This window comes from Setaria viridis, chromosome 6, assembly GCF_005286985.2.
Source record: "Setaria viridis chromosome 6, Setaria_viridis_v4.0, whole genome shotgun sequence".
Lineage (NCBI taxonomy): Eukaryota > Viridiplantae > Streptophyta > Magnoliopsida > Poales > Poaceae > Setaria > Setaria viridis.
In genome coordinates, this window is record NC_048268.2 from 20,073,448 (window position 1) to 20,091,257 (window position 17,810).

A 17,810-nucleotide genomic window follows, 5' to 3' on the forward strand; every position below is an offset into this window, starting at 1 on the left:
AAGTGGGCCCGACACGAGTCTGGGAATTGATGGGGACGGCTGACAAATGAAGCGACCCTTCGCGGTGCGCGGATGTCGTGAGATTAGGTTCGCCATGCATGGTTAAGAAATTCGAATCGATTCATCTGCCTCTTACAGTTTGGGACTGCTCGATCGCTATGCTACACTTAGTAAGAATGAAAGATGACGATGATCAAATTTTGTTACCTGTACTAATTGCTTGGAAAACTATGCTTGTTTAGTATAGCTGCTAACTTAGATTGGTAATTAAACGTAGAACTTGTGGCTAAAATATTGAAGGTAAGGATCCGCACTAGTTGCTTTTGGCAAAAACAAACCCCTCTAAGCCAAAAAGCTTGCATGTCTAGGTGTTGGTGGAGTAGTACTACCGGTCGATTAAGTCTTGTTGAGTGTAGTCGCTCAGCCTTGTTGCGGCACATCTTTTTAGGTGATGTTGATGCCTCTGAGCTCGCTGCAAGTGGCACTTGGCCTCCCCAACTTCCTCCTGGTTGGACGGTTGAGTGGGATCCCTCCTTAGACGGTGAGGATCGGGATCATTGATGTCATGATCGGCTCCGTCATGTTATCCTGCAACGACGTTTAGCTTCCGCTCAGTTATTTCAGTTGTTTGAGAACTCTGCAAACTTTGCTTGAATTTCGAACTTGAGGTTGTAATAATTTGATGCACTTATTTAATTATGATGGACTGTTGTAATCTCTGTAACCACTCGCCTTCGTGCGAGTCTTGCTTTCTCGATCCTGAGGTAAGTGGTTCATCGGATGAAATCCGATGGATGACCGAATTAACTTGATTAAAGTACATGATCGCGTGTTAAGCGACTTAAGTGTGCTTTAGCCAAATTAATTTGGACGGTTCCGCCACAACCTTTATAGATATGGCGAAGATGGAGTGCTAAGGAGATGCATACCAAGGGAAGAAAGAGAGAAAATCCTTAAACAATGCCATTCGTTGGAGTATTGCGGACATTACGGGCACTTCAGGACACAGGCGAAGGTATGGTCGAGTGGATTTTATTGGCCAGAAATGCACAAAGATTTGAAAAGATACGTCGCGACTTGCCCAGAATGTTAGAGGATAGGGAATGTCTTATCTAGAAATTCTATGTTATTGAATTACAAAAGTTGAATTTTAATTTGAGATTTTGTAGGGTGGTAGTGGACATCACAATCTATATTAAAAATATTTTATGATTTTTCATCATTATTTCTTATATAATTTTGTATCTCAAAGCTAAATTTTATTATTAAATATCCTACCCTATCAAAATAATGATAAAGATTTCATCATATATTTTTCTAACATGTCTTATGATGTAAATATTTGAACTTAAAATTCCACTTGTGCATGGAGAAAAAAAAGACAAATTGTGTTAAGGGATAAATTGAATCTAATGACATAGTTTAGAGGGTAAACTGAACCAATAAATACTTTAAAAAGTTACCAAACTTTGTTATATGTAATAGGATTAATTTGAACTTTTACAAAGAAAATAATTTCTTCTCTCAAATCAGTTAGACTGGAATTCTGAGAATGGGATAGGAAGTGCTTGTATCCCACTCCCACCCACGACGGGAGAGGCAGCGAGGGCTAGGTTACGGCTGGGAAACAACTTGGCTTCCGTGGCGAAAGTGCCGCCGCCTTATACATGGCCAAACGGGCCGTCCGGTCCGGCCTGGCACGGGCCCATCCTGGCCCGTCCTGCATCGACCCGGCTAAAGTGTCATGATGAGCCAGGCCGTTTGCCGTGCCGGCTTGGAGGCTCCGGCCCAGCCTCTTTAAACCTTATACGGGTTGGGCCGGTACGATAGCCCAACAGTCCAGGTAGGCTGGGCCGTCCATCGACCCGCGAATAGACTTTTTTTTCGTTCGTTTCATTTTTCCCATTCCATTCCAATCTTCCTTCGCTCGGGGCTTCGAGGAGGCGAGCCACCTCCTACCTTCGCGCACGTATCTTCCTCAAGGTTAGCAGCTCTTCCCCTCTTCCCTCAAGTCGCAGGCGGCGGCTTCTCTCTCAAGCCCAGCAGTGGCGTCTTCTCTCCCAAGGCTGGCGGCTCCTTCCTCCTGCTCGCGCCTTGGGCTGGGGCTGAAGGCTCCTCCTCCCTGCCTGCGCCGGCAGCAGATCCCCCGTTCCCACCTAGGGGCGGCGGATCCCCCCTCGACCCCTCCCCATGGACCTAGCGTTCGCCGATTGGGGCGCCCGAGGTGGCAGCGCGAGGTGGCTAGCCCCCGCCGAATCTGGGCAAGGGAGGCGCGGCCACGCAAGGAGATCCAGCGGGGGTTGGCTTGCCGGCGCGGCTTGCGGCGGCGTCTCGGCCGGCCGCCTGTGTCACTGTCGCACTGGAGTGGGGCAGGAGCTGAGGAGCAGCAGGGAAAACGAGCCGTCATCGTGCCGCCCGTTACACGGGTCGCCCGACGTGCCACAGCTGAGGCCTAGATCCGGCCTGCTACGTCGGGCCGTGCTGGCACAGGCCAGGCCGTGCTGGTGCTGGGGCCCGTCCTCGTGCTGCCAGTTTAGCCCAACCCATTTGGCCAACTATACGCCGCCTCCGTCTGTTCTACGTATCAGATGTCCCCACGGCAGCTCGTCCAGGACACGTGGACGCTTCGCTCGGCCTGCTGAGGGCGGCGGCGCCTCCCACCAGAAACAAAGCTCACCTTTTTTTTTAATTGCCGCAGAACAGCAGAAGGGTCGAGGTCTGCGCTCCCTTTCTTCTCCCCTCCTCGGGGGTTTTGCGCCTGGGAAGGGGAAGGTCTGCCCGCAATCGCAAAGGTACGAATCTTTGGCCCACCTGTTCCTCCCCCGCTTCGATTCCTTCCCCAGTGCTGCGCTTCCGTTCCTTCTTGCGCGCCGTTCTTTGGTGATTTCTGGGAGGGTTTATTTCATTATTTGTGCAATGCGGTCCTTGTTCTGGTTCGTTTTGTGGTGGCGCCGCTGTGCAGATGTGGGTGGAGCATCTTCCTTGTGAGAGATTTATGCTATCTTTTTCTCCCAAGGAATAATAAATTCGAGCCCATTTTATGAATTTTCTGTTCTTGAGGAAAGTAAATCTCGCCCCATTTCTGATTGAACAAAAGGCGAAATCCAGATGCGTTATGGTAAGATTTTAGATTTCTTGTCAACAAAAAAAAAGGTTTCTTTGGTAGTCCGTTGCATACATTTAGATGCTGTGCCATAGTGTCGACTGATTTTGTCAGTTCTTTTCTGTGAATTCTTTTGCACAAGCATTCATGGCCATTTACAGTTTCATCTTTTATAATGGTTCAAGCACAATATCCAGACTCAATTGTGCAATTAAATGGTTTTTTTGCCATTACTGCTGCTTATGGTCTTAGGTTGCAATTGCTGCCCAAGTAAATGTTCCTTTTTTCCAGGGCATTTCTGCTCCTTAATGTGTTTAGTTTATTGCCTGCACAATGCAGGATCCATAGCATTATCTAGTTTTGCCGGCTCAACTCATCTTTGCCTAGTAGTTTGATGATCCAGTTGAACATAAAAAAAAACTTATAAGATATTTAGTTTCAGTTTCGCTTTGACTGTATAAAGCATTGGCTTTGTTGTTCCGTAACATGTAGTAGCTACTGGATTAGTTGAAGAGTTAAGTATTCATTTCATCATATTGCCTTCCATGATGTGAGATTACTGGTGGGAAATGTTAACATCTTAGAGATGCAGCTCCATTAGTAGCCTTTTCTGTATGGCATTTTCATCTGTTGGCTGTTGAATCAGTGTCAGTTAAATTGCTGTTGTATTGATTGTTATAAGTAAGTTTATTTTTCAGTAATAGCCTTCAGTGTTTAAATGAGTGATGAGTTCATTAGTTACCACTGCCATTGGTTCCAAAAAAATTTCTGAGGGTTGCCATCAGTTCAAATGCTTGTGCATTTGAATTGGGGTAAAATATTATCTCTTGTGGTTTTCTCTCAAACTATATAGTTTTTGGCCTTGGCTTAAGTAACCACAAAGAATTTATTAATCAGTTCATCTTGGCTGAAGTTTGGTAGACACATTTCTGGTGTTTTGGTGGCTGTTATTGCCAGCAATATTTCCTTTTATCCAAAACATTGCTTATCACTGTTCTTTATGTTTTGTTTAATATTTTCCATGCTTCCTTTAGTGGACATGAAAGGATGCCCTATACTGTTATTTGACATATGGTTCTTTACTTGCTATTTTACTCTGAAAGTTCAATAGATGACTTCTAATTGTTGTTTGCCTGTCATTGAAAAAGTGTTTCTTTTGCCCCTGCAGAAATTGAGGAACCATGATGTTTGATGATGACGATGATGGTGTGCAGCCAGAGTTCAAGGCTGTGCACAAATATTCTTTTGAGGTTGCCAAGGACGAGTATGTCTGTTTTAGTATTTTGCCGTTTCAGTTTGATGAGAATGATAAAGTGGGAGATTGTGATTCTGAGAAGAAAGTATACTTGCGTGGAGTCATGGATAAAAGCCTCTATCTAGTGCACAAGCAAGTGGTAGCTTGGAGGGTAGGACTTGACTGTGAGCAGCCAAACATCTCAGTTCTTTCGAGTGAAGGCAATTGGGTAAAACTGCTGGATCCATGGAAATGTTACAAAGATGAGATTGCTCGATCAATATTGATCACAGTTCAAATGCTCCACTTTCTCAGGAAGCAGCATAGAGATAAGAGAAGCCTTTGGGATCGCCTTTGGGATCACCTCAATGAAGTTTTCAAGTAATCCATCCACAGGCCTTCTTTTGTCCTTTGGTACTGTGCCAGTTGTGTATTAACCCATAATATTTATTATTTGTTTTTTTAGTAAACTTGGTACTAAACCTGCCATAGATGACTTGAGGAAGCACCATCCCCTCATCAAGCTATTCCAAGAGAGAGATCCAGCTTTTATGAAGTTAAAGGTATAAGTTACTAGAATATTTACTGCTTAATTAAATTATCTTCATAATTATCCGATAATGTGGTTCTTAGATATTCTAATTCCAATATGATTTTCATGTCTTTTCACTCTTTGAATTTGTTATGCTTTCTTTGGCTCATTAGTGTTGTATTCTTGGTCTCAGAACTTATTTCATTCTAATATATTCAGTAGGGCACACTTCCCTACTGTTCTCCTAAATAGGTTACTTATTTTTTTTCGACTAATAGTTTAATCAATTTAGCAGTGTAGAGTAGCTTAGAGGTTACTTAAACCTTCAATATTTTGCTGTTGCATTGCAGTGTAGATTAAAATGCAAAGCCTTGTAGTCAGCAAAGCTTAGTTTCATGGATTCGTACTTCGAAAGCAAGTAACGCAATAAGCTACACCGTATCACATCTACTTTTTGAATTCTAATGACATCATAATTCAGATACGATTTGACCTTTTCTATGGAAGTCTATTTAGGAATCCATTGTCATCATGAATGGCATGGGCTTTATTCATATACAAAATTGAGAAACCACTTGTTTGTATGGTATTTTTATGCAGATTCTGCACAGGTTTATCGGGGATATCACCAAGACTACCGAAGAGGTACACTAATAGACATGCATCTGCTGTGGCCTATAATCTCCTTTTTTTTTCTCAAATGTGTAGGAGAGCTGTGTTTCAATTCATTAAAGAAGAGAAAAGAAACCCATATTACAACACGTGCATGTGCACGCACACATGCACGCACACTGATTCTTTGTTAATCTCAAGTGATGTGTCATATGCAGCTCTCCTGTGTATTCCAGGGAAAAAATATTTAATTGTTGGTTTCTTTTACTTTTGTTTTGATTAGCCCAGGGCCTCGGTCACCGAAGTGCAATTCACCGGTAGTGATGAGACACATGAAAGAAACAATGACACTGATAGTGTTTGTGGGGATGATGGCAACAACGATCATTCTGATTACGGTGACAGTAACAGTGATGGTGATACTAATAATGATGATGGTACTGATACATTATGTGCTTTATGCGATGATGGAGGAAGATTGCTCAGGTATGTGAGCTTCTGTACTTTATTAAGCTGATCAGAGACTATTGTTTTTATGCATTTTAATCCACTGTGGGATGCCATGTGCTTTATATCTTTTTTGTACATCATGATGCCGTGGTGGTTGGGTGTGCGTGTTTGTATTTGGTTGGTGGTGGTGTGTGGGGGGGGGGGGGAGCATACTGAGTAATGTGAGTGGTGCTGTACATTTGGGTTCTCTTTCTTAATGAAATGGAACCCGTTTGAGGGAAAACAACATCATGGTGCTTATTGTATTTTACGTGTAGTATTCATTGCTAGGAATTTGGTCTCTCAAGAGAATGCCAAACCTGTTGAGGTTAACTACTCATTATTTTTCATCCAAGTGGAAGAGATTTGGGCCTCATCAGTATTCCATAGCTGATGTGATTAGTTGGCAATTGAATTGGACAGTGATGATATAGTTTCAACAATATGAAAATGGATTATTTAGAAAAAGTACTTTCTTTCATATATATAGTAGTTAAAACATATAGGGTGGCTGGGCATTTTGGCTAAGAGGAACGTCATAATAAGGTGTTACCAGTAATCTTGACTAGTAGTGCTGAGTAGCTAAATGTAAATTACTTAGGGTCCAAGTCTAGTCTTTGCCTTAGGGACCAAGTCTTTGCCTTAGGAACCAAGTCTAGTCAAGTCAAGCCTTGGCCTTGGCATGTAAGCCACTATGGCTCTGTAGTAGTGCTATAAATAGAGAGAAGGGATAGACTCCCTTGAGAGTTCTAGCAGCACCAAAGCAGAGTGGTCTGGTGGCTGTTCTCTCCACACTCAAAAGGAGAGTGTGTGGCTGGCTGGCAGGTTGCCTTAGAGGACTGCCCAGGTTGGAGTGTAGGAGTTGCCGTAGCCGGAGGCAACTATAGGCACTTTGGAAGGAGCTGATCAAGTGGATCAGTTCCAGATAGGTTGCTGCGGCAACTAGTATATGTTTCTGCGTGAAACAAGTGTGTTTGCGTGTATCTTCGGTAGTGTTTGGGCCAACATAAGGTTGTGCATATGGGGTGAGTGAAGCACTTTACAGATAAAGTGATGCTTCACAGCTTTGGTAGTTACCCCCTCCGTTCCAAATTGTAGGTCGTTTTGGCTTTTCTAGGTGCATAGATGTCAAGGGCATCGAGCCCCCGACTGGCCGGACCGCGGCTACGTAGCTCGTAGCCGTCGACCGTCTTCTCCGGCGAGGTTATTCCCCTCGGCCGTAGGCTTAACAGAGAAAGGAAGATTAGGAATATAATTCTTGCTTTCCCATTGTCCAGCGATTACAGGAATATATATATGGCCAATGGCCCAACCTAAATGGAGAAGGTTCTCCTTGATTGTAAGTTTCCTAATCTAAGTTTCTATCTTTAGCCGCTAGAGTTTGAGCCTGGCAGTGCCTGCCCAGCGTGCTCAGCAGCGCGGCGTACGTCGCGGGCGCGTCTGCGCCTGGCGTATGTGCGCCGATATTATTATGCATCTAGATATAGTGTATGTCTAGATGCATAGTAATATCTATGAACCTAAAAAAGCCAAAACGACCTACAATTTGGAATGGAGGGAGTACACAACAAGTGGGTGGATCATATGTGCAGGGGCGGAGCTTCATGCAAAGCAAGGTGGGCTGCAGCCCCCCTGGCCTTTTGCATTTCTCTAAGCGATGTTAAAAATGCTAAGATAAATAATTAGCCTGATAGTCTGAAGAAATAGCAGAACCAAGTGATGAGGCTTGTTTGGCTCTTGCCTCCCTATTTTACCCAATAACAGCTTCCCTTACTGAGAGCGATTAGTAGATCATAAAAGCATAGCAAAACTTAATGTTATGACCCCAAAGGAGATCTCATCTACACTGAAATTTTTGCCATGTCTATTTAAAGACAAAAAAAACGTATTGCTTCATGTTGAAGCTTATCCTTGCTATGTAAATTATGTTATTGATCTTTCTTGAAATTTTTTTATTGTGCAATACAGTTTGTGTTTTATGTGTTCATGTCTATAACAGTGCAGCTATCTGCATTATTCTCTCATATTATCATCCCTTCTTTTTGGCATCACTTAACTAATGATTGTTTGATTAGCAGCAATTGCGCCATCTTATTTTCTGGGTCAGTTGTGTTAATACCTAGGGATGACAGCATATACTTTATGGAGTTGTATCTTCCATATATTTGATGTTTCCAATTTCATGCTTTAGTGCAAATCAGATTGATTCCATTATTTCCATGGAGAAATTACTTTTGTTTCAGCAGCTTATAAAACCTCCTAAGCATAAACATCTGCTGAATAACTGAATCAATTTGGTTATATCCTTTGCTTATTGCAATTTTCTTATCTAGCTGTATAGGCCAGTGCAAGAGGTCCTTCCATCCCAGGAAGGAAGATGGCAGGGAATCTAAATGTAAAACTCTTGGTTACACTTCTGCACAGTTAAAGGTGATTTTTGAAACTTTGGTACGGCAACTTCATCGTTTTCCTGGCTTGAATTGGTGACATATTCTCTTTATATATATTATAGGAAATTGATTCTTATTTGTGCAAGAACTGCGAATATAAGGAACACCAATGTTTCAAATGTGGAGAACTTGAGCCATCTGCAGAGCCAAATGCTAAGGTATGAATCTGTGTACTGGCAGACTGCTAGTGTTTTACTTTTCATCTGAAGACAATGCTTGATTCCTAGTCTGCAAAGAATGAGGTTGAGCTCATGACATCCCCCCCCCCCCCCCTATTTTGGTTCTGGTATGTTGAGACTACATTTTTATTTGAAGACAATGCTTGCTTTCTGGCCTTAAAAAATGGTGCTTATTTTCTTTTTATGATTTATTTAGACCCCTTTTATGTCTATATTTTAGCACCCTTTCTTCATGCTATGGTGAGTGACTAACTGCTGCTGCCTGCAGGGATGGAAAATTAATAGTAAACTCTTGTTGAGTGCTAATTATTGGAATGATTATGCAATGTTTCAAAAAGTGATAGGTGCTAGGTAGGCGATTAGGCTCCAACTAGTGCCTAGGCGATAGTATTTTTCTTGATAGTTAAAGCAATATTATGTTAAATATATGAATTTGCTATATGAAAATAAAGAATTTAAGATAATAAGACATCCATGAGTTCTGTGACCATAACTAATCTTATTCCATCTCCAATTCTCCCGCATTCATATATAAATCAAGCTTTTAGATGCTCTTGGTGGAAAAAACGCTTAGACAAAATGCCTAGGTGAGAGTGATTATGTAATTATAGTATATCTTAGTAATGTCCCTTCCAGTCATCTTAACTCTGTTATGTGCAATCTCTTAGGTGTTCAAGTGTAATAATCCAACTTGTGGACACTTCTACCACCCCAAATGTGTTGCAAAATTACTGCTGCCTGATGACTCTCGTGGATCTTGTGAATTGGCAAAAAGGGTTAGGACGGGGATGTCATTTACGTGCCCTGTGCATTGGTGCTTTGAATGTAGAAGAATGGAGGACAGAACCCAAAGAGCAATGCAGTTTGCTGTGTGTAGACGTTGTCCAAAATCATATCACAGAGAATGTTTGCCAAGGTACTGTAGAGCATCTGGATGGTTTGTATGTTTTTTTTTGAAAACTATAATAGTTTGTATGTATTTTGTTTGCATATTTGATTGTTCTCATGATATCTAATTGCATTTCTTAGGGAGATATCATTTGAAACAAAGGACAAGAATACGAAACAACGTGCTTGGAAGCTTTCTGGAATTGTTATAATTTACTGTCTGTAAGTTTATTACTGATTTGGTTCCTTGTGTTTCTCTGCATTATCTTCCCAGAGCGACTAACTTCTGCTGAAATCTCAGAGACCACAAAATATGCAAGCCTACTGGAAATGCTGAAAGGGGACATATAAAGTTCCCACACACTCCAAAAATAACCAAAGTTGGAGGTCTTGCTAAAAAGAAAGATAAAATGGCCGGCAAACGGAAAAAGAGCATTGATCAGTGTTCAAAGAAATCCACAAAGGTCTTAAACTGGTTACCTAGAGAAAAGATCGAACACACACAGAACTCATTGGAGCATATGGTTCTCGAACCTGAGTGTTCCGCAATGAACTTGAAAGAGGACCTGCAAATTGAACCATCTGTTGTGGATAGCAGAACAAAAAAGAGGTGACTCGCCATCCTCATCATCATCATAATTAATCAATTCATTTCCCATAGAATATACAGATAATTTTTTGCTACAGAAGATTCCAAATGGTTTAGCTTGTTAGGCTATTTGGTATACAAGTGTTTGCATCTACTGAAAGCGAACCTTTTGATTTCTTTTCTACTTTATTGTAGGCTTCTCTACCTTTCTGACCATTAGCTGTAGTATTGTGCAAAAGGCAACATGCTTCATAAATCCTCTAAACAAGTCACAAGTGACAGGGGTTTTTGTGTTTCTTCATCCCAGGAAAACAAGTGGACGAAAGAAGGAAAGATCCTCAAGTACATCCTGCAATATTGCTAAGAAGTGTGTTGATCGTTCTGTTCAGGTACTTAAATTAAGGAAGATACCCTATAAAGGCTATAACTATCCCTACATGCTGCCGCTGGGAGAGGTTTTTTTTCTGGACCAGTTGTTATCTTATGATGTAGAGGTAGAGAGGTAGCTGTCTGAATTTCAGGTGAGGTCGACAGACCATAAATTCCTTCCCTGCCCCGAGTGTCTTGGAAGGCACCTAAATGTCATGCGCTAGTTGAAGTTAACCAGTTGGGCTGCTCTGCTGCTGGTTTAGGCACCCTTGTCTTGGCTGAGTTCACTGGTGTTCTTTCTAATCAGTTCGTTTCTCTTAGTGTGGTGGTGGCTTGTAATTGAGACACTCAAATTTTGGTGTTGGCCAGTCCAACGCGACTTTGAGACAAGCATGTAGGTAGTGGCATACTAGGTGTGGGTGCAGTGGCTTGGAAGTCTGAGGATGGCTCAACCAGCTCAGTGGTGTGGAGTGTTAGCCCAAAATGATCCTTAACATTCCACACACCCACAAAGGGGTTGTTTGGGGTACATATAGGCCAACCATGGGTAGATGGCTTAGAAGCTAAGCAAAGCATCTAAAGAGCATCTAAGTAGATAAGAGCATCTAAAGCAGTAATTGGTGATAAGGTGCACGTAGGCACGAACCACCCACGGGTACAAGTGCTCACAGGCACCAAGTGCACACAAGCACTACTAATATATTATTCTATCACCATCAGGACTTAACTCTAACATGGAGGGCTACCCTCTGCATAGGTATCGTGGCAGTGAGCTCTGCCACGAAGGTAACACCGTGGTTGAAGGTAGCCAGCTAGGCATCCGTACTCGTAACGCAGCCATTGTTGTAATACAACATCCCTCCAGCTTGCAGCAGTGCTTGCCAGGAGGAAAGCCATGCCACAGTGATGTGATATGACAAATGACACCTGACTTTGGTGGTCCAGAGCATGCACGTGTGGTGTGACACGTTGTGACACTTATCCAGTCATACTAGCACTTTGCACTCACATTTGTGGAGCTATTGATACCTAGTACAGTTGTCTGCTCATAAACGAATTCCTTTTTGATCTGCTGCCACTTGGCCCCTTAATATTTTCCACTTACATGCTTGGTGTGACGCCACTGCCTTGGGCGGTTGGGCCTACACTGCTCATGCTGCCATCACTTCAAGAGATTGTTTCTTCTTTTGCTGTTCATTCTTCATACTTGTTCTGCCTTGAGCGATCCTAGTCTCCACAGCTTACGGCCTGCACCCATGTTATCACACCCACAGTGATGGAACGGTAGTCTCCACAGCTTACGGCCTGCACCCATGTTATCACACCCACAGTGATGGAACAGTAGCCCTCAAAATCAACCAATAGTTGTGACTACCACAGTACGACTTGCAGTAGGAGGGCATGGTGTCATCTCTTTGATGAATAGCCTTAACTATACAAATTTCTTTTGTTCTTGGTCTAGCTTGTTAACCCTTGTCAGATTAGTAGATTACAAGGAACCTCAAGTTTGTCACCTTGTTGTCGCACCATAGGAATTGTATAGTTTAGGTCTTTAGCAAATTTGCAATTTAATGATCATAGTGGCATTATGCACTTTTCTCTTACATAAGAGGGGTTTTTTTACCTTCAGTATTATGGCTCTGTAAGAGTGTTTCGAACAACATAAGTCATTATCTAGGAAAGAGAAACCCTGTGAAATACAAAATGCTTATGAATTATGGTCCTTCAAGCATCTGTAGTATTTTTCTGAAGTTCCTTTTTGTGGCTCATTTATGTCCTTTTTTTGTTGTAGATTTCTGACAAGCTTCATTCGCACATGCAGCCCAGTGACATGGTATGTTTTTTATTATTGGAGTATGAGTTGTATAGATCCTTGGCACATGCCCTACTCGTAAGTTGTTCAGTCATTGTATCCTGGAATGTACAGTTATGTTTTAGGAATGGCTGTTTATGATCTTTGTGTCATGCCATTTCTTATGAAACTACTCCCTCTGTCCCAAATTACTATTCGTTTTGGCTTTTTCAGGTACATAATTTTTTATATGCACCTAAATATATACTATGCCTAGATACATAGCAAAAGTTATGTATCTAGAAAAGCCAAAATGAATAGTAATTTGGGACGGAGGGAGTAGATCCTAATGAATTAATTGAGGGAGTTGAAAAGATATGCAATCATATACTTCATTCCATTAAGCCATAGTTATGGATATATAAGAGTAAATGTTGGGTATGGGCTAATCCTATAGTACCTGGCCCTACAAGGCCAACTTCACGTCGTATGAAAATGATATGATATCTGTGACAGCAGGACAACTTGATGGATAATCCCCCTGTGGTCAAGGATGCTGAATTGGACAATGAGATCTGCAGAATTCCAGAGGATAAAGATGGCAATGGGAAAGAAAAATCATCAGAGCGTTCAGGAAAAGCAGAAGAGGCTACCAACAAAGCCACTTCCAATGAAAATAATGAGCCAAATGGTGTGCTAGGCAAGAACTTTGTGGATATACACACTGAAGCGGATCAGAGTGAATTTAAATCAAGAGCAGAGAGAAGCATGGAGTTGGGAGAAAATGCAAATGGACGTGACTCAATATTAGGACAAGAGATCTCAATGGGAGAAAATCAAATGTGTCGAAACCTATGTGAACAAGAATTAAGATCAGGTAAAAGGAAGAATGCCAGTAATAAAAGCGCTAAATTTGGTTTGGGTAACGGTGTAGTGACACCAGATCATGCTGATGACAATCCTCCTGAAAAGCTGCTGCATGTTCCACATGTGGATAAGATGACTATTATAGATAAACAACACACTCAGCCAGAATATTGTCGTGAGAAAGGCCGAGAAGGTAATGCGAGCCATGCTTTTCAAGAGGAGCCAAATAATGAGCGAAATCATGTGCTAGACAAGATCTTTGTGGATATACACGCTGATGTGGATCAGAGTAAATTTAAATCAAGATCAGGGAGAAGCATGGAGTTGGGAGAAAATGCAGATGGAGATGACTCAATATCAGGACAAGAGATCTCAATGGCAGAAAATCAAATGTGTCGAAGCCTGTGTGAACAAGAATCAAGATCAGGTAATGGGAAGAATGCCAGTAATGAAAGTGCTAAATCTGGTTTGGGCGACGTTGTAGTGACACCAGATCATGTTGATGGCAATCCTCCTGAAAAGCTGCTGCGTGTTCCTCATGTGGATAAGATGACTATTACAGATAGAAAACACACTCAGCCAGAATACGGTTGTGACAAAGACCAAGAGGTTAATGCGGGTCATGCTTTTCAGGAGGAACCAAATAGTTCTCGATGCGATGTTAATCGTAAAGCGATGGCCATAGATACTTCAGGTGACAAGTCAAGAAAGAGAAGAAAGCTCAAGGAAAAAGCAGCTGATGGTAACAACACAGACTTGGATAAGAACAAGAGATGCAATCACATTGAAGATAGGTGGCCCAATGGTTCTCGGTGCCATGATGAGAACGGTAGAACTGAGGTTTCTGAATATAAATCCATACAGAGTACTAGATCAAATAGAAGAGAAATCTTGACCCATAGTACAAGGGAAAATTCATCTAACTCAAAGATGCCTAGAAATTCTTGGGAGAAACCAAGAAAGCATTCACCAAACAGGCAGAGGACATACCATGACATGTATGAACAACATCCCGCAACCAACAAACATAGGTATGAACAGTGGCATCATGTTAGCTATCCCAGTAATCGTAATTATGACCTGAGGAGTCATGATCCCTTGCGGCCAGTGTTTGCTCCTACTGATTTTGATGCTAATGGATGCTATGATCCCCATTTATACCTGAGAGAAGCAGAACATGATATTCCTGGATGGAACAGTCCCTGTTTCGACCCTGGAAATCAGGAATATTTTACCAGTGGATGGCACGGTCCTCCTTATTGTCCAGCAAGACCAGAGGATGTAGACTATTCAAGGAATGTGAACAACTTGCCCTTTCGGGGATATGATGAGCGCGGCAATTTCATGCATGGTGAATACCGTGCAATGGGATTTGATCCTTCCTCTATTTATCCCCCCCTTCAGGTCAGCAACAATGGCACATATCAACCTTACCCAGATGTCAGCGTGGAAGGACGGGGAGCAGCATATGGTGGGCGCAATAGAGAGTATGGAGCTAGATCGAATTATACATTTGCCTTGGGACCTCAGCGCCCAGCTGCAGGGTCAGTTATGGAAAGGTATGCTCCTCGCCTTGAGGAAACAAATAATCGACCAAGAGGGTGACCTACATCATGACCTGCCTCATATTCAGTGGTAGCAGGACTTGACACTAACTCTATGACATCACAATCACCTGCCCTTTTCAGACAACGAAAAGCTTTCAGGAACCTAATCTGAGTAGGCCCTTGTTTACTTCCCAAGTTGGGAGGTGCTAAATTGGCATTTTACCATAAATGCGACACTGTAGCGTTTCGTTTGTATTTGTGAATTATTGTCCAAATATTGACTAATTAAGCTCAAAAGATTCGTCTCGCAAAGTACAACAAAACTGTGCAATTAGTTTTTGATTTCATCTACATTTAGTACTCTGTACCGCAAGTTTGATGTGATGGGGAATCTTCTTTTTGCATAGTGTCAAAGTTGGGAGTTTGGAGGGAAGTAAACAAGGGCTAGGTAGCGTATGTATTCCGACATGTCCTAAGGTTGAAGTCACTGTCGTAATCACGTAATCCTCTGTTGTGATGGCTTGTATGATATGATCTGAGTTTTAGAACTCCAATGCACCCGATCCGAAAAGCATCGTGCGTTTGTCGTTCATTAGATGCTTTACTTGACGTGACTTGTGTGGAGAGGCTTATAATCTTCCTATACCCCTAGGCGTTTTGTCGTTGTCATGTTGGTTGACTCGCTGCTGCATGTGATTCATTTGTACAGTATTTTACCTTTTTTTTTCTCCTTCGTTTTGATGGTTGCGAAGATGAATTTGCTTATTTGTTCTCATGCACGCATAAATTCGTGTCACATTCATTGCCTTTGCAATGAGAGCTTGTGCACTAAGGAGATCTTAGATTTGGTTCGATGATATTGATAGTAGTTTGATACTAAATGGAAGTTGTTCATTTGTTAATAATCTGTCTAGTAAGCAATTTCGAACCACGACCAGGCTCCTGCATCAGCGGCACAAAATGGAACTAGCTGCATGCATATAAACGAAAAAAAAATCAGAACACACCTCCATTCGGCATGCATCCATGCCTTCCTTTTTAGGTGAAAAAATGCATGAGCTTTACCCCTTTTTGAAAAAGAAAAATCAAAGATAGAGATCAGCGAAATTTATCCGTATATCAAGTTGCCAGTTCTATCAAGAAAAATGATGGCAGATAGCAGTGGCGAACCAGGATGCAGCTCGAGGGGTCCTTTATGTACATACGGTCATATGTACACATACGGTAATATGTACACATAATCACTGGATGTAGTCGTTGGTTCTAATACATAGTGTTTCTGTACTATAGGTATATGGCCGTGCATTGCTACACAATAAGAGCATGAAAAACATATTTTGAGATCACCAGATAGTATAATCTACTATTCTACTTGAGATCACCAGATAGTATAATTTGCATATCTAATTGGTAACAACCAGTCGCAGGCCCAGTTGCACTTAATCAATTCCTTCAGCAAAGCGACCCAAGCACGCAAGCCAGCCCAACTCTTTCCTAGCATGCTCATGCGTCATGGGTCCTGCCTAGACTCCTGCCTGCTGGAATGCTGTAGCTGTTATTCTGTAATCTGTAGCTGTAGCGCGTCCACCCATTGCCAGCGTCAGCAGCGAAGCGCGCTCAACAACCGTGTGATCACCCATGATCTCAGCCACCACGGTTCCGTTTGTCGTCTCTCCCCGTTCCGTTACGCAGCTGGCGACGGGTTGCAGCTGTGCTGTCACCGCCCTTGCTCTTTATTCCGCGCCGCACAACTGCGTGGCTCGTGTGTTTTAACCGCAGGTTGCCACCGCCCATGCACGCTGCTATTGCTCGATAGATAAAGGGCGTGCTCGCATGCCAGCCACGGGCTGCCACGCCACACATGCAACTCGCCATAGCTATGGTGCTGATTTTCGGCGCCACACTCCCTACGAAATTTTTTATTCTTTTTCTGCTGCTGTCACACGTCACGGCTTCCAACCAAACAACAACTACGATTCTCTATTGCAACCATAGGTTTGGCATGGCAATTGGTGGTCTGGATCCAAACATCCCAAAAAGCAACTGCCTGTTCCTGTCCTCCGTCTTCCGTCCAGCGCTCATTGCCACCCCAGCAGTGTCGTACGTGACGCTTTCACTCATGACACTCGATGGCCTTGCCAATGCGAGATATCGGAGCCCGTACACCCGCTCGGGACAAGAGAGCGTTGGCCCTCGTCATGCCGTGGCTAGGTGAGTAGGCGTTTCGGCCCCGCGCACACAAGGAGATCTTGATCGCGACAGGGACGGCTTCCATTGTTGGTGGCCCATGTGATGTGAGCATGTATAGATGGTCAGATAGATCGTCTGGCACTAGTCCAGCAGTAGCCCACTTTGACCCGGCACGAATAGGTTCGATGGCTTTTTCGTGCCAGGTCAGGCTAGCACTGCGTGCTACTGTTAGCCCAGGCACGGCACGATGGTCTTTTTATCGTGCCGGGCCGGCCCACTAGCACGGCTGGCATTACTGTCTTAGTGCCGAGGCACTATAGGCCATGCCCCACTCAATCAAGACTCCAAGTTAAGGAGATGCAAAATTTTTCATCAACATCACAGAATTCACAACCAGAGAGACAGGAGAAACATTTTGAAAAGTTTGAGCTGGTGCAATGACTGCCTCATTAAAAACCTATCTAGGTAAAACTCACACTTCATGAGAAACCCTAGATAGGAAAAAAGAGTGCAGTCCAGCTTAATCAAATAAACGTTAAAGTAGTTCAAAGTTATTACAGGTCAAGTTTTACACATCTGAATCACCAGGAACATATAGATAAAAATTAGCAAAACTATCTTCAAGTTCCTTATCCTCCAACAGGTTCTGAATTCTTGTTTTGCAGCCTCCCAGTACTTGACCCAAGAGAGCATCTCCACCATCTCCAAGCTCTCTCCTTGATGATCTTGCCAGATGTACTGAAAGCAAACTTTGATGATACTGTAGAGATAGGCATAGTTAGAACATCTTTAGTTAAGATTAACAGAACTGGATAAGTTCTTTTATGCTCATGCCACCAATTTAAGATGTTGAAGCTATCATCAAAATGGGTGACAGTGTCACTGTCCAAGTAGATAGAGAGTTCGGAGCCAATACCCATACTAGTTGCACTAGTGCTTGCTGCTTGCAGCAAAGCACTTGCAGATGAT

The 17,810-nt window shown here is 42.7% G+C and overlaps 1 protein-coding gene across 5 annotated transcripts; it reads left to right on the forward strand.

The window, feature by feature from the left end:
* The first annotated feature begins 2,649 nt into the window (after window positions 1-2,649).
* On the forward strand, window positions 2,650-15,241 carry LOC117860630 (uncharacterized). Of its 5 annotated transcripts, none has more exons than XM_034743978.2 (13): window positions 2,650-2,792; window positions 4,272-4,718; window positions 4,804-4,900; window positions 5,470-5,514; window positions 5,765-5,967; window positions 8,304-8,400; window positions 8,483-8,578; window positions 9,268-9,515; window positions 9,629-9,709; window positions 9,789-10,097; window positions 10,384-10,465; window positions 12,238-12,279; window positions 12,754-15,241. In XM_034743978.2, the coding sequence occupies exons 2-13, from the start codon at window positions 4,285-4,287 to the stop codon at window positions 14,707-14,709; spliced, it is 3,690 nt and encodes a 1,229-aa protein (XP_034599869.1). In that variant the 5' UTR covers window positions 2,650-2,792; window positions 4,272-4,284; the 3' UTR covers window positions 14,710-15,241. The 5 variants fall into 5 exon arrangements, with proteins under 5 accessions (XP_034599869.1, XP_034599871.1, XP_034599872.1 ...); XM_034743980.2 differs by having other exon boundaries at window positions 12,757-15,241; XM_034743982.2 differs by lacking the exon at window positions 2,650-2,792 and having other exon boundaries at window positions 4,426-4,566; window positions 4,653-4,718.
* Window positions 15,242-17,810: the final 2,569 nt, after the last annotated feature.